The sequence below is a fragment of the Myxocyprinus asiaticus genome, chromosome 13 (assembly GCF_019703515.2).
Source record: "Myxocyprinus asiaticus isolate MX2 ecotype Aquarium Trade chromosome 13, UBuf_Myxa_2, whole genome shotgun sequence".
In the NCBI taxonomy this organism is placed as follows: Eukaryota; Metazoa; Chordata; class Actinopteri; order Cypriniformes; family Catostomidae; genus Myxocyprinus; species Myxocyprinus asiaticus.
Genome location: NC_059356.1, coordinates 21,067,738 through 21,080,671, shown reverse-complemented (window position 1 = coordinate 21,080,671; position 12,934 = coordinate 21,067,738). Strand labels below are relative to the sequence as shown.

Here is a 12,934-nt window from a genome sequence, read left to right as displayed (position 1 = left end):
AGTTTTGTTGTGCATGTTTCTAAGATGCTTAAGACTCAAATCCCACCCAAAATCGATTAGATTGCTTCAGAGAACATGGATTAAACCACTGGAGTCTTATGGATTACCTTTATGTGGCTTTATTGTCCTTTTTGGAGCTTGAAAATTAGGTCACCATTCACTTACATTGTATGAATGGACAAACAGACATCATATCTCCATTTAAAAAAAAAAAAAAAATTGTGTTCCGCAGAAGATAAAAAGTCATACGAGTTTGATATGGCAATAGGATGAGTAAATGATGAGAAAATTATCATTTTTGGGTGAACTATTCCTTTAAAATCAAGTCCTTCAAGTTGGCTCATATAAATTAACTAGTTCATACAAATAATTTGCTAATTCACTTGAGCCCCTGTGTAGCTTTAAAGGAACATGTCTTTTTTTTTTAGTTGCTGCTGTTTATCACCATAGTTTGACATAGTTATATAAAATAGGATGCTTCCTAGTTTTATTAGATTATAAATGTGTTCAGTTTTAATGTCATCTCCTAACTGTGGAGTGTCACCCTTATTAAATAAGGTCTTCAGAACTTTCATTGCAGAATGGAATAAGATCATCTGATTGTTTAATATATTGCTGGCACATGTTGATGATACCATGACAAATCATATTTACATACTGTATATTTTATTATTTTATTCTCTCATCTTGCCAGCCTGACTTTGGAAACCTTGACTATTTTGTGTGTTACTTTCATTACTGAGATCAGCCTAGTGGCAGCTGTATCTTCATATGCTATATTTTCCTATGTGAACATTGTTACTGTGTCCCATAATTTTCAAATCTGAGACTCTCACATCTTTTTCAGGGCCATGACTGCTACCCTGTGCTGTTTGTCTATGATTCAAGTAAAACAGCCCTGTCTTTTGGTGGGAAACTGGATGTGCCCAAGCAGAGTGCTCAGAAGGGTATGACAGCCAGAGAGCTCTTTCAGAACCTGGACAAGAAAGCCACCACTGACAGCAAGGAAGCAGTCCTGGAGCCTGTGCACAAGAACAGCATCAGGTTAGGCCTATTCTCATTAACAGTTTTCTAACCTTATTCATCAAATGGGCATACAGATGTATTAATGCCTTCGTTTACACACATCTTAGCCAAATCTCAATTCTTGGTGGGGTAAAAGCCAAGTGTACGATTCTGCACCAGGATGGAGGCATGGCAATTTGGGATGTAAAAGTAAAACTTGATTAACTGTTGTTTTCCCGAATCATTCATTAATTCATGCAATAATATTGCAGTGCATAAAGATGATTGATATCTTCTGTTTTAGACCCTCGCATCTGAAATGAAGGACCTCAAGATTATTTAGTGCAAGAAATCAAAGCGTACACCAGAACCAAATCTCAATGCAAATTGCTTGCTTTTTTAATCATCTTTTGTCAATTGTCTTGACATTTTCATATATATATATATATATATATACTGTATATTTTGTTCAATGCTTATAGTGATATAAGGATGCTGATAAGCATTTGGAAACAGGTTCTGGATGAACCAAGAGCTGTTTATTGATCCATTTTCTGAATATATATGCTGGTCATAGACTGCTTTTCTGTTTTTAATTATTACAGGTACCTTGCCTTAAACCTCAATACTGCAGTTGAAATTAATAAATATGATTACATACTGAGGTGCAGCATTCTGAATGTTAAATTGCAAATATTTATGAGATCCGGGACACAACAATGCAGATTATCTACCGGTTGAATTAACATGGACAATCAGTACACCACACTAAATTTAATTAAAAACAAATTAAAAATATGTGCTGAAACTGTTACTCAACATGATTTATATGTATAGACGATTAAACATTTTCAACAGAGGATTGATTTAATCTTTATATGGAACAATGTATTGTTTTTTTTTTTTTTTTTTACAAAAATCATTAGAAAACATATTAAAGTGGCCTTGGGGCATTAGAGCTCATTGGCTGATGAGAACATAAGTCGACTGATTAATGATGTTGACATGCAACATCAAAACATGCTAAAGAAAAAAAAATCATGCATAAAATGGAGCCTTAAGAGCTCCATCTAAGAATTTAGGCAGTATCTTCTTATATTGCCTTTATTGTTTTTTTCCACTGTGTGCTCATTTGGGCACACTGGCTAGCATTATGTATTGTTAATATTTGTTAATCACATTCACAAGCCCTGATCCTCTAATTTCTCCTAAGAACTCAGGAACCCTGGATTTCACATCATACGTTTGACCTGTTCTGATTCAACTGCTAGACTATGTGACCTGGACTCCAGCCATGTTTGTTTAACAGACTGTAGTACACGAGGATGTGGATGTCTGTGGGAACATGCCCAATTGTAAGCTCACAACATCCTGCTTACAAGATTTTCCTTTCCACTGTCACGAGACAGAGAACGCAGTAACCTTGCACTGAAAAATGTAACCGATGCCTTTTAGAAAGATATATTGTTTTCCTTTTGCAAAAAGAGAAGCCTCTTAGTGTTAACATTGTGTGACCTCACCTAAAATTATGCTCTGTTATTTCATGAGCAATCATCTGCCACAGATGTTGATGATTCTTATAGGACTTCACAAAGCAGACATTGCACAGTTATGTGGTGATGTGGTAGGCAATGCAAGCCAGTTAGCTTTCAATCACATTGTAAAAAGACACAAATACCAAAGTTCAAGAGAAGAAATGGCCAGCAAACACATCAGAACCATCAACATGAAAGCTACGTTTTTCTAGAATGTCTATTCTTGGCACATGTACATGCAAAGCTAAGAAACGTGACACCTGCAGCTTCATATTTTGGTCTGAATTAAGGACATATTTGGGCATTAAAAAAAACAAATGAAACAAAATGAAATTCACCAGATTCTATAAAGCCACAAGGGTGGGGGAAGGAAAACATCTATACGCAACAACAGACAGAGTAAGGCTACAGCTAGGCTTGCTTTAAAATTATTTCTCTTTTAATCCCTTCCCTATCATGTCACATATGTCCATAGCAGTACACCAGAAGGAGGATAGCCACCCCCACTCCCCCCCCTCCTTCTCCTCTGCATTGTCACTCAGTCGACACCATCTTCTGGTCAGGGTATGACTGTCAGAGGCTCAGTCTGTTTCCAGGATTAAGGGAGGCTGCTCATTCTCTTCATCCAGGTGCAGAGTGTTCATGTCATCCTCCACTCCAGCACCCCCTACCGCCCCCTGATCCTCACTGTAACCTGAGCCAATGAAAACCATGGAATCATTTAATAGAAGGCCTTGAGCAACATTTGAGAACTCTCTTTTTTAGATTCTTTTGCCCTCCACCTTCCTTATATTTAAAAGGATCTGACAACTTACCTTTGGCAACAGCAGCACTGTAGGTCTGTGCCACAAGTGGTCGGTCATGTGCTGTCTGTTCAAGAATTTCATTTGCTGGCTCTGCACTTCCATCTAACCTAATGTAGGAGCATATTAATGTTATCAAAACAAGAATCATACACAGTGACAACAGACTAAAGCTAGAAAATGTAACCAATTTCATATATTGATGTCCTCATGCAAAGCAACAAAAATCAGTGCCAATCAGAGCATATCTCATGTTTCATGGTTCCCACTTTTTTTGACCAATGAATTTCTCTGACTTTTCCAGGTGTTTTGGAATTACAGGATATAGATTTTCAAAAAGAATGTTGATTAGGACTGATCTGCAAACGAATCATTATGACCGATTTGTGAACAGTCATTAAAAAAACTCTCAAAAGAACGATTCACTGACAAATTGTACATCATTATGGCTTATCAGCATGTTATGCTCTACACAAAAGCAATTATCTACCCCACCTATTATTTGATAACTAGAATAACTAGAAATACATACAGTACGACCACTTTATTAGGTACACCTGTACACCTACTTATTCATGCGATTATATAATCGGTCAATTGTGTGGCAGCAGTGCAGTGCATAAAATCATGCAGATACAGGTAAGGAGCTTCAGTTAATGGTCACATCAACCATCAGAATGGAGAACAAAATGTGATCCCAGTGATTTCGACCATGGCATTATTGTTGATGCCAGATGGGCTGGTTTGAGTATTTCTGTAACTGCTGATGTCCTGGGATTTTCACGCACAACAGTCTCTAAAATTTACTCCGAATGGTGCCAAAAACAAAAAACATCCAGTGAGCGGCAGTTCTGAGGACAGAAATGCCTTGTTGATGAGAGAGGTCAATGGAGAATGGTCAGACTGGTTCGAGCTAACAAAAAAAGAGGCTACGGTAACATTTTGGTGTACAATTGAAGTGAGCAGAATAGCATCTCAGAATACACAACACATCGAACCTTGAGGCGGATGGGCTACAACAGCAGAAGACCACATTGGGTTCCACTTCTGTCAGCCAAGAACAGAAAGCTGAGGCTGCAGTGGGACTACCATCTGTGTACCTCAGCAGAAATTGAGATTCATCAGACCAGGCAATGTTTTTCCAGTCTTTAACTGTCCAGTTTTGGTGAGCCTGTGCCAAAACTGGACAGTTAAAGACTGGAAAAACATTGGTTCGCTCAAGGTTCGCCGTTACAGAAATATTCAAACCAGCCCATCTGGCACCAACAATCATGCCATGGTCGAAATCACTGAGATCACATTTTTTTCCCCATTCTGATGGTTGATGTGAACATTAACTGAAGCCCCTGAACGTATCTGCATGATTTTATGCACTGCAGCCACACGATTGGCTGATTAGATAATCGCATGAATAAGTAGGTACACAGGTGTTCCTACTAAAGTGGTTGGTGAATGTACAGTATATTCACTACCAGTGTTGGGGCATAACACGATAAAAGTAACACGTTACGTAATCAGATTACTTTTTTGAGTAATGAGTACAGTAATGCAATATTTTTTTAGACCACAATATTGGAGTTACTTTTAAAATAAAGTAACCCGTTGCTTTTGTACACCTCTACTGTCTCTGTATTGTGAGAAATCAGGAGTAAGTGCGCAAACTTCGGGGAGATGTAGTGCATGATTGGCACTGTAGTTTTATAGAGTGTGAGGCCAGAGACTATTTAGCAGACAAGTCACTTCTATTTAAATGTATGGGAGAAATTAGAACGCCCAACCAAGAAGCTCTAGCACCCAACAGTCAATGGTTGTAGAAAGGAAGTCCTGCCTTGCAGGTAAAAGCAACGTTCTACATGGTTTGTGTACGCAGAGAAAATGTCTTAGTTTCTAAAAATATTCTACATTTTTGTTTTATAATAAACAAGTAGTTTGATTCATGAAACAAACTGTTTTTATGACATTTTGGTAGCATTAAAAATGATTCCATTCAAGTTGTATCAACATGCGCCTTTGAAGTTGTGGCGTTTGTACGCACCGTGGATAAACTAAAAGTGTGCACTGAGATGACTTAAGTGAAAAATATTCATTTATTCATCAGACTTAATCCTTGAACATGTTAGGCTGGCATTTCCCACTGAATTTCATCCTGACTTTTGAAAAACATCTTAAGTTGACTCTGACATTGTCGATGGGCATAGCACATGATGACAGATATTATGCAGGTTCAAGTGTTGGACTTTGCTGCTTTAGGTAAGACAGTGGTTATTCTTCATTATTCATATTGGCTGCCATGTTGATGGAAAAACAAATCTTGCATATTCATGTTATTGATTCTTTATTATAAATATGATGTGAAGACCTGCTTTCTAAATATCTGTTTGTTTACTATGTTGTTTTGACATGAGTGTTGTACAGTAGCTAGCATGACCTGTAATGTCTCTTGTATGCAATGCATTGCTTATTTGTATGGAATGCATAGCATAGCAGAACAGAAAATGGCTGTGAGAAAAAAGTAATGCAATAGTAACGCAAAAGTAACATAACGTTTTACTTTCCATGATAAATAACTTTTTTATTAAGTTACTTTAAGGAGTAATGCAATATTCTAATGAGTTACTTTTAAAAGAAACATTACCCAACACTGTTCACCACAGACTTTTCCATGGCAATTGAGATTGTTCATGTTTTCACTTTTCCAGTCATTCGTGATTAATGGATGGGGATTTTTTTTAATATATAATGTTAAAGAGATTGCACTACAAATAGTGTATTTCTAACGCATGAAATGTTTAAGAGCTGCCCATAACTAGAAAAATGTATATTCACCCTAGAAATTTCCACAATTATGTATCATTTAATTATTATGTATCGTTTTCCATGACCTGTCTTTTATGAAAAAGAGGCTCAGACTAATGGTATGATGATTTTAACATGGTAACAGTGGATCTCTCACTTATGTTGTTTCATTAGCGTGCACTCTCCTCCTTCCTGTGGGTCCAGATTGTACAGGTAAAGATAACCATCCGCTGCAGCCACCAGAAGGCGTGGGATCTTTTGGATTCTAGAAAATCAAAGAGCAATCACAAGCAAAATAATCAGATATACATCCACTCTGATAGCAACTCTACAATACAGAAACCATATCTAGCCTTCAAAAAACATGCAGTGGGATCATTCAGAATGGTTTGCTCACATGGCCAAAGCACAGATATTCTTGTGACCTGAAAAGGGCAATCTGACTGTAGCGAACGCCCTTCCTTGAGTGAACATCTCTGTCACATGTGCAGGCAGATACGTTGTGGAGGCCATCAATACTTTCCCAAAGTATCCCGTCCAAGTAGTGGGTTCCTCTTGAGGCCTATGATGGTAAAAGTGAGTTTGAAATCATGATAAGATTCCGAAAAACAAAAATGAAACAGAAAGCTATGCTCCAAATGGTTTGGCTTGTTAGTGTAGCTTAAAAATCTGTTATCAGATGAGGCCTTGTTCATGTTGAAACAAGACTTTAAATCATCAAGCTTTGAAAAACCACCCATTTTAGTGGGATTTGTTACACTGACTTCTCTCGCTGCGTCTCCAACTTAAAAATATGAACTGTCTCCGTGTTGCTTGAGGCAGATAGATAGAGTCCCTCCATACTGAAGGCAAGAGAGCAGATGCTTACACATCTGTCAAGGAAAAATAATGCAATGAGTTCTGTTTACATTCTGTGTGCTTAAGGTACATTTATTTCTCTGGCTATTTTAATCAATACAACTAGACAGAATTTACAGTAATATAATTAACTACCTTTTTACTCCCCTCCTAAACTCAAACAGCTTTTGGCCCTCTGGGATGGAGAACACTCGGATTACGGTGCCCTAAAAAATAATACCAAGAAAACAAGGTTTGAACAATTGTTGTAACATCCTAAATCAATTATTAATCCATAATTTAGCACCTTAAAATGTTTAAAATGTATTTTAAACCAAACAATGCACAAGAGCTGGGTGTTATATACAAAAAAGTAGTTTAATACAAATAGTAAAATTATGTAAAAATCTGCTTAAAGTTGATCAAGAAGATGATTTCCACAGTGTTTTTCACAAAATGAATACAAACAAGAATAGTGTTTGTAGGGGGCCTGGGTAGCTCAGCAAGTATTGACTACCACCCCTGGAGTCACGGGTTCGAATTGCGAGTTCGAATCGTGAGTGACTCCAGCCAGGTCTCCTAAGCAGCCAAATTGGCCCGGATGCTAGGGAGTGTAGAGTCACATGGGGTAACCTCCTCGTGGTTGCGATTAGTGGTTCTCGCTCTCAGTGGGGCACGTGGTAAGTTGTGCGTGGATCGCAGAGAGTAGCATGAACCTCCACATGCTGGGAGTCACCGCGGTGGCATACACAGCGGGCCACATGATAAGATGCGCGGATTGACAGTCTCAGAAGCGGAGGCAACCGAGACTTGTCCTCCGCCACCTGGATTGAGGTGAGTAACCACGCCACCACAATGACCTACTAAGTAGTGGGAATTGGGCATTCCAAATTGGGAGAAAAGGGGGATAAAAAAAAAAGTGTTTGTTTTTAACGCCATGCAAGCTTCTATGGCTATTTTCATGGTTAAAATATATTAAAATATGATAATAGGTTAAAAAACAACAACTAAAATCCTTACAAAGACAGTCTTTAATAAGCAAGAATAACATTGTACAATTTACTTATATGCAGCCATGAAACACTGAGTAGTAATAATAAGCAATAATTACCTAGATAGATATAAACACTTCAGAGTTTGGAAATGGTTTATTGAAATGGACAGTTTCTGGATGAATTGATGAAAAAAAAAATTAACTGGCAAACTCTTACACCATTTGTGCAACTGAAGTTTAAGAACGACGCTGTTAAAACATTAACGCTTAACACTTACTCGCAAGTCTAATTACATTGCCTTTAAGAAACTTGATACTAAATAAAAGGTATTTTATATTACCAGCAAAACTGCACATAGATTTTGAATACTCAATATTTTGCCCAGCCTAATATGTGCTACTCTAAATGGTTGCTTTAAAAAAAAAAAAAAAAAAACATACACGCACAGCTCTACCTTCTCAGAGGCTGTGGCCAATTTAGTGCCGCTTGCATCAAATGCCAGTGCTGCTAGTGGGCTATCATGGGCAGGGATCATGTTTGCTGCCCTCTGAGGAGGAATATTACACACATACACATTAACTTACTCCAACACCATTCCTGAAAACCATAATTATGGCAAAAAGTAAAGCTAAACAGCACCTACCAGGTTAACCGTGTCAAAAACTTGTACCTCCCCAATTGTTGCACTTCCCGGATAGGCCAAGTAGCAGTTATCATTACTTATTGACAGGGAACATAGTCCTATAAACATTAAATGACATATTACTGATAAAAAATAAAACATCTGTACGACCCGTTACCCACCCTATAACTAATAACAACAGGATCGTTATTTACGAGTTGCCACATCACTTCTAAACCTCTGCTTTCACTTCCCCAAACATAAATAGACCACCACAACAGCTGAAAAAAAAGAAAGTACCTCTAGCATCTGTTTCTACACAAAAATGTCTGGCAAGAAAACCAACCTGAAGGATTTGGAGGGGTCTCTCGAATGGTATGTAGTACTTTCATATCCCTAATGTTGTGGATATAGAGTGACTCCTCTAAACACACTATCAGTCTCTGCGAAAATAAAATAATCGTGCAACATTCTCAGATAATAAAATAAGCACAATGGAGTAACCATGAGTCACAGAACACACTCACTGCTCACATGAACACACATAACTGACTCACCTGTCTGTTTAGTTTCACAGCCAGTATAGTGTTTGAGTAACTGTAGTTGCATATCTCCGTCCCTTTCTTGAAATGACAGACTTTCAGTTTCCTAGGTGCCTTAAGGCTGACAATAGCGACAAGGCTGCTGGAGAACAGTCTCTCCACAATGCACACATCTTCGGTGTCAGCTGAGCAGAAATGCATGGAAATAAAATGTTTTTCATACTAGAAAGATAAAGGTACCAACTTATGTCATGCAAGCATTTATAATGGATTTCAGGGGCATAGCAAATGGCATAACTAACAACTTCCACAACACTTTTACACCTGTCCCACCAACTTTATTTTTTTATATCACACAATAAGGTATGAGAACTCATTCTATATTGTGAATGTAGTCAAGGCTAAAAGGCTTTCTTGGACACAATTTTCAGTGGAGTGCCTGCAACCATTTTAACTGTGACTATAGTAGCATGCCCCCTTGAGTGCCTTTTTGCTTTTATTAAAGCTACTACAGTACATAATTAAACATTTTTAATTAAAGGTGCACTTTTTTCCTTTTTAAAAAAAGTTGTACTCCTTAAGAAAAGAATTGTCATTTTGAACATATGTATAAAATCAAGAGCACTCACATGAGATGAATACTCCAATCATATCAGTAACCTTATAAAGCTGTTTTTTTGTTTTTTAGATGGAGAGGGTCCCCTCATGGGGCGGCCATGTTGGATCACATAACCAGCTGAAAACTAATAGCTTAATCTCAGTAACCACCCTGTTATTGAACATGTTCACTCATTAAATTATTCATGGCTGACTGTGAATAGTGAATTTCTACAATAGCATCGATAACTGAAAATATTGTGATTGAATGATGCTGTATCCATGCTTCTAGGTGTCAGTGTAAGTCCAAAACTTCATGCATAGAAATTTCTGAGTGCACCTTTAAGCAAATTAATTTAGTGCCATTCTTCCACTGTAGTCCCTCACATGTAAAAAATACTGTCTTATACACAGTAGCTAGGTAAACAGGTGTTATGCATCATACCTTTTACTATATTGTGTACATTAGCATGACCAGAACGATAAATTGTCCATTAAGCATCAAAGACAAGAACTTCTTCCAAAAGGACCCACAGTGTGCCCCACCCCCCAAAAAAACCCTGCCCCACACACACTTTTCAAATCACTCCTATGTCCCTGATTATCTCTGCGTTCCAGAGAGAGCAGAAAGACATTATCAACCCCCTCCATGAACCGAAACCAGACAAAGTTACAAGTACCCACACTACATGTGATGTGCATATTTACATGTGGTTAAGTATAGGTTTTTTTAAGATGGTTCAACATTAATACAAAAATAATGACTTACTACATTCATATATCTGTTCCAATTTGTCGACGGATGACAAGGAGAAAAACTTGTACCCAGACTTGGTACCAACAGCTAATGATCTGGAATGAAAAGAGGTAACAGTAATTTAAAGCTACTGCATTATACTGCATTAAACAAAGCTGCTGCTCTACGGACTTCAGGCTTGCATGATGACTGCAATGGGTTGTTAACATAATGTGAACTGGGTTAAAGGAGTATTTTGCAATACTGGTGGTGTAATGTGTCATGCTTAAACTTAAAAGGGTGGATGGATGAGCAGGAGACATTAAACTATTTAGACTAAACTATATAAACTGCTGAAATGTAGCAGCTGTTATTGCTTATAAAAACACTGGCAGTGCGAAGTGAGGCAGCAGAAAAACTAGCAATGGAATCCAAACAACAAGCTCTGGCTAACTCGGCATTATGTCGCTGCTTGCTTAAAAACAAAACAAAGATTTCTGAAAATTTTAAACAGCTTTTGTCAAATTAGACAGATAACATACACACGTTCAAACAAAGCTCAATTTAAAGTCATGGGTTACTTTGGTGTCTGGCTGACAATTGAGGCACTTTTGCGTTGTCGAGCTACTTCAACATTTCGGTTAACACACTGCTAACAGCCCCTTTTAACGCCTGTTAAACAGACATCCAACCGAATTTTTTAATTCACTACAGAAAGTCACATTATTACACACTTCAAAACAACAGATAAATTAAATTAGCATGGGTGCTAGTGCTAAATGGCTCCTGTGCTTATTTCATATGGTCAGAATTAGGACTGATTTTAATAAGACAATAACTATTTTAAAACAGCACAATGAATTGTCTGAAAGTCGAATATCGAATACATTTTAGAATATAAACAGTGAGTGAGTGTGTATTAGCTGGTTAGCCCGTTTTTAAATCCCATCCACACTGCAACGGCACAACGCGACAAATCTAAAGAGATCCCAATATAAACAGCGAAGCACGCGACTGCAGTGTACATTATAAACAGATTCGTTTACTATAATGGAAGCGCTCTGCTGCTATTGTGTGGCGCATTTGCAGTGCAGATGGGCTGTTAGGCCAGCAGCAGTATGATTGTTCCTGCGGCGCTCTCTCACGTGTTATCCTGATTAAAGTTGGCGAAGAGCAGCTGGCTGCAGCCGGCCTCTCCGCTCTGACTGGCCAGGTTCATGGGCTCGACACCATTTACAGATCAAGTCGAACTGAAAAGAGGCTCAGAAGTGAACTAAATCAGTGGGATCTGGGGTCGCCGCACGGTGCCATGAGTTCCACCCTTGTTCCAATGAGTGTTGTTGTTTTTCTCTTGCCACTGTTGCACCTTTTTCCTACGCATGCGCAGTGGCTGCGGCACGCGCCAGCTTCGACCTAATTAAAGGGAAAGGAGCACTTCTTTTTGCCTACTTCAATAGAAATGAGTTTGCTCTGCATAACGTATAATAAAGAAGAATAGATAGTACTCATTGAAAATGACCATCACTTATAGGCCTTTTAAGAGTAGTGCCATATTTATTTTTTGACGGGAGATTGCGGTCTGCAAATGCACGGCACCTTGTGGTACCAACACCGTAAGGCACCAAATCACTTTCCCACACTTTCTGCTGTACGTCTATGGTGGAACGACTTTCCCGACCCCATCCGTGAAGCCCACTCCGTGTCTGTCTTCAAGAAACGGCTAAAAACACAACTTTTCCATGAGCACTTAACCCTACACTAAAAAAATTAAAATAAAAATCCATGTTTGCACTCTAATCTCAATCATGGCTATTACTTTTCTGATACAATTGAAACTTTGCATTGCAGCACTCATTGTGTTACTGTCTCCTTAAGATGAATCGCTTTTGTTGTATCCTTCTTCATTTTGTTAGTCGCCTTGGAGAAAAGCATCTGCTAAATGAATAAATGTAAATGTAATTAAAACGAGGCTGTGAGTGTCCTTTTAATGCAAACACTAATGGAAAATCCAGCTTAAGCTGGTAGCTGTGTTTTGGAACATGATAGCTGGTTTCTAGCTGGTCCAAGCTGGTCATTAGCTGGTCCAAGCTGGGAGACCAGCTACCAGCTTGTCATACCAGTACAAGGTGGTCAAGCTGGTATTTGATAGATGGTAGCAGGTTGACCAGATAAGGACCAGCTTGGACCAGCTCATGATCAACTTGGACCAGCTAAGGAACAGCTTGGACCAGCTACCATGTTCTAAAACACAGTTACCAGCTTAAGCTGGATTTTCCTGTGGGGCATTTTATACAGGTTACATCTACTTTTCACAACTTGTGTTGTCTGGAGGTTGGAAAAGAGGCTGGAGTTTAAAAGTCTTACAGGAGTTTTGAGAGCATATTTTATCATCCAAAATTTTTATTTTTTATTTTTTATGCACACACAAGCTGCTGCAATGAATAGAAGTTTTAACAAATTAAATTC

The 12,934-nt window shown here is 38.3% G+C and overlaps 2 protein-coding genes across 2 annotated transcripts; one reads left to right on the top strand and one right to left on the bottom strand.

The window, feature by feature from the left end:
• Positions 1-686: 686 nt before the first annotated feature.
• LOC127450623 (actin-related protein 2/3 complex subunit 1B-B-like) lies at positions 687-1,924 on the top strand (the record flags this gene model as incomplete). Its single annotated transcript, XM_051714858.1, has 4 exons — positions 687-761; positions 848-1,044; positions 1,134-1,215; positions 1,310-1,924. Coding segments are annotated over 4 exons (393 nt in total), but the record flags the coding sequence as incomplete, so codon positions are not given.
• LOC127450192 (WD repeat domain phosphoinositide-interacting protein 2) lies at positions 1,765-11,853 on the bottom strand. The gene is made up of 12 exons (XM_051714062.1): positions 11,614-11,853; positions 10,502-10,584; positions 9,151-9,320; positions 8,940-9,036; positions 8,615-8,712; positions 8,426-8,518; positions 7,133-7,203; positions 6,904-7,011; positions 6,537-6,701; positions 6,297-6,404; positions 3,356-3,453; positions 1,765-3,234 (listed from the first exon to the last, which is right to left on the bottom strand). Exons 1-12 carry the CDS (start codon positions 11,685-11,687, stop codon positions 3,122-3,124), a joined length of 1,278 nt encoding a protein of 425 aa, XP_051570022.1. The 5' UTR covers positions 11,688-11,853; the 3' UTR covers positions 1,765-3,121.
• Between the last annotated feature and the right edge of the window lie 1,081 nt (positions 11,854-12,934).

Bases quoted from the DNA above. Each gene is read 5' to 3' on its own strand.
- LOC127450192 (XM_051714062.1), bottom strand. From the start codon at position 11,687: ATGAACCTGGCCAGTCAGAGCGGAGAGGCCGGCTGCAGCCAGCTGCTC. The intron at 6,405-6,536 runs GTGAGCAAACCA...TTGATTTTCTAG, and splicing joins AATATCTGTGCTTTGGCCAT to AATCCAAAAGATCCCACGCC. The intron at 3,454-6,296 runs GTGAGAGATCCA...CTCCTACATTAG, and splicing joins ACGCTAATGAAACAACATAA to GTTAGATGGAAGTGCAGAGC.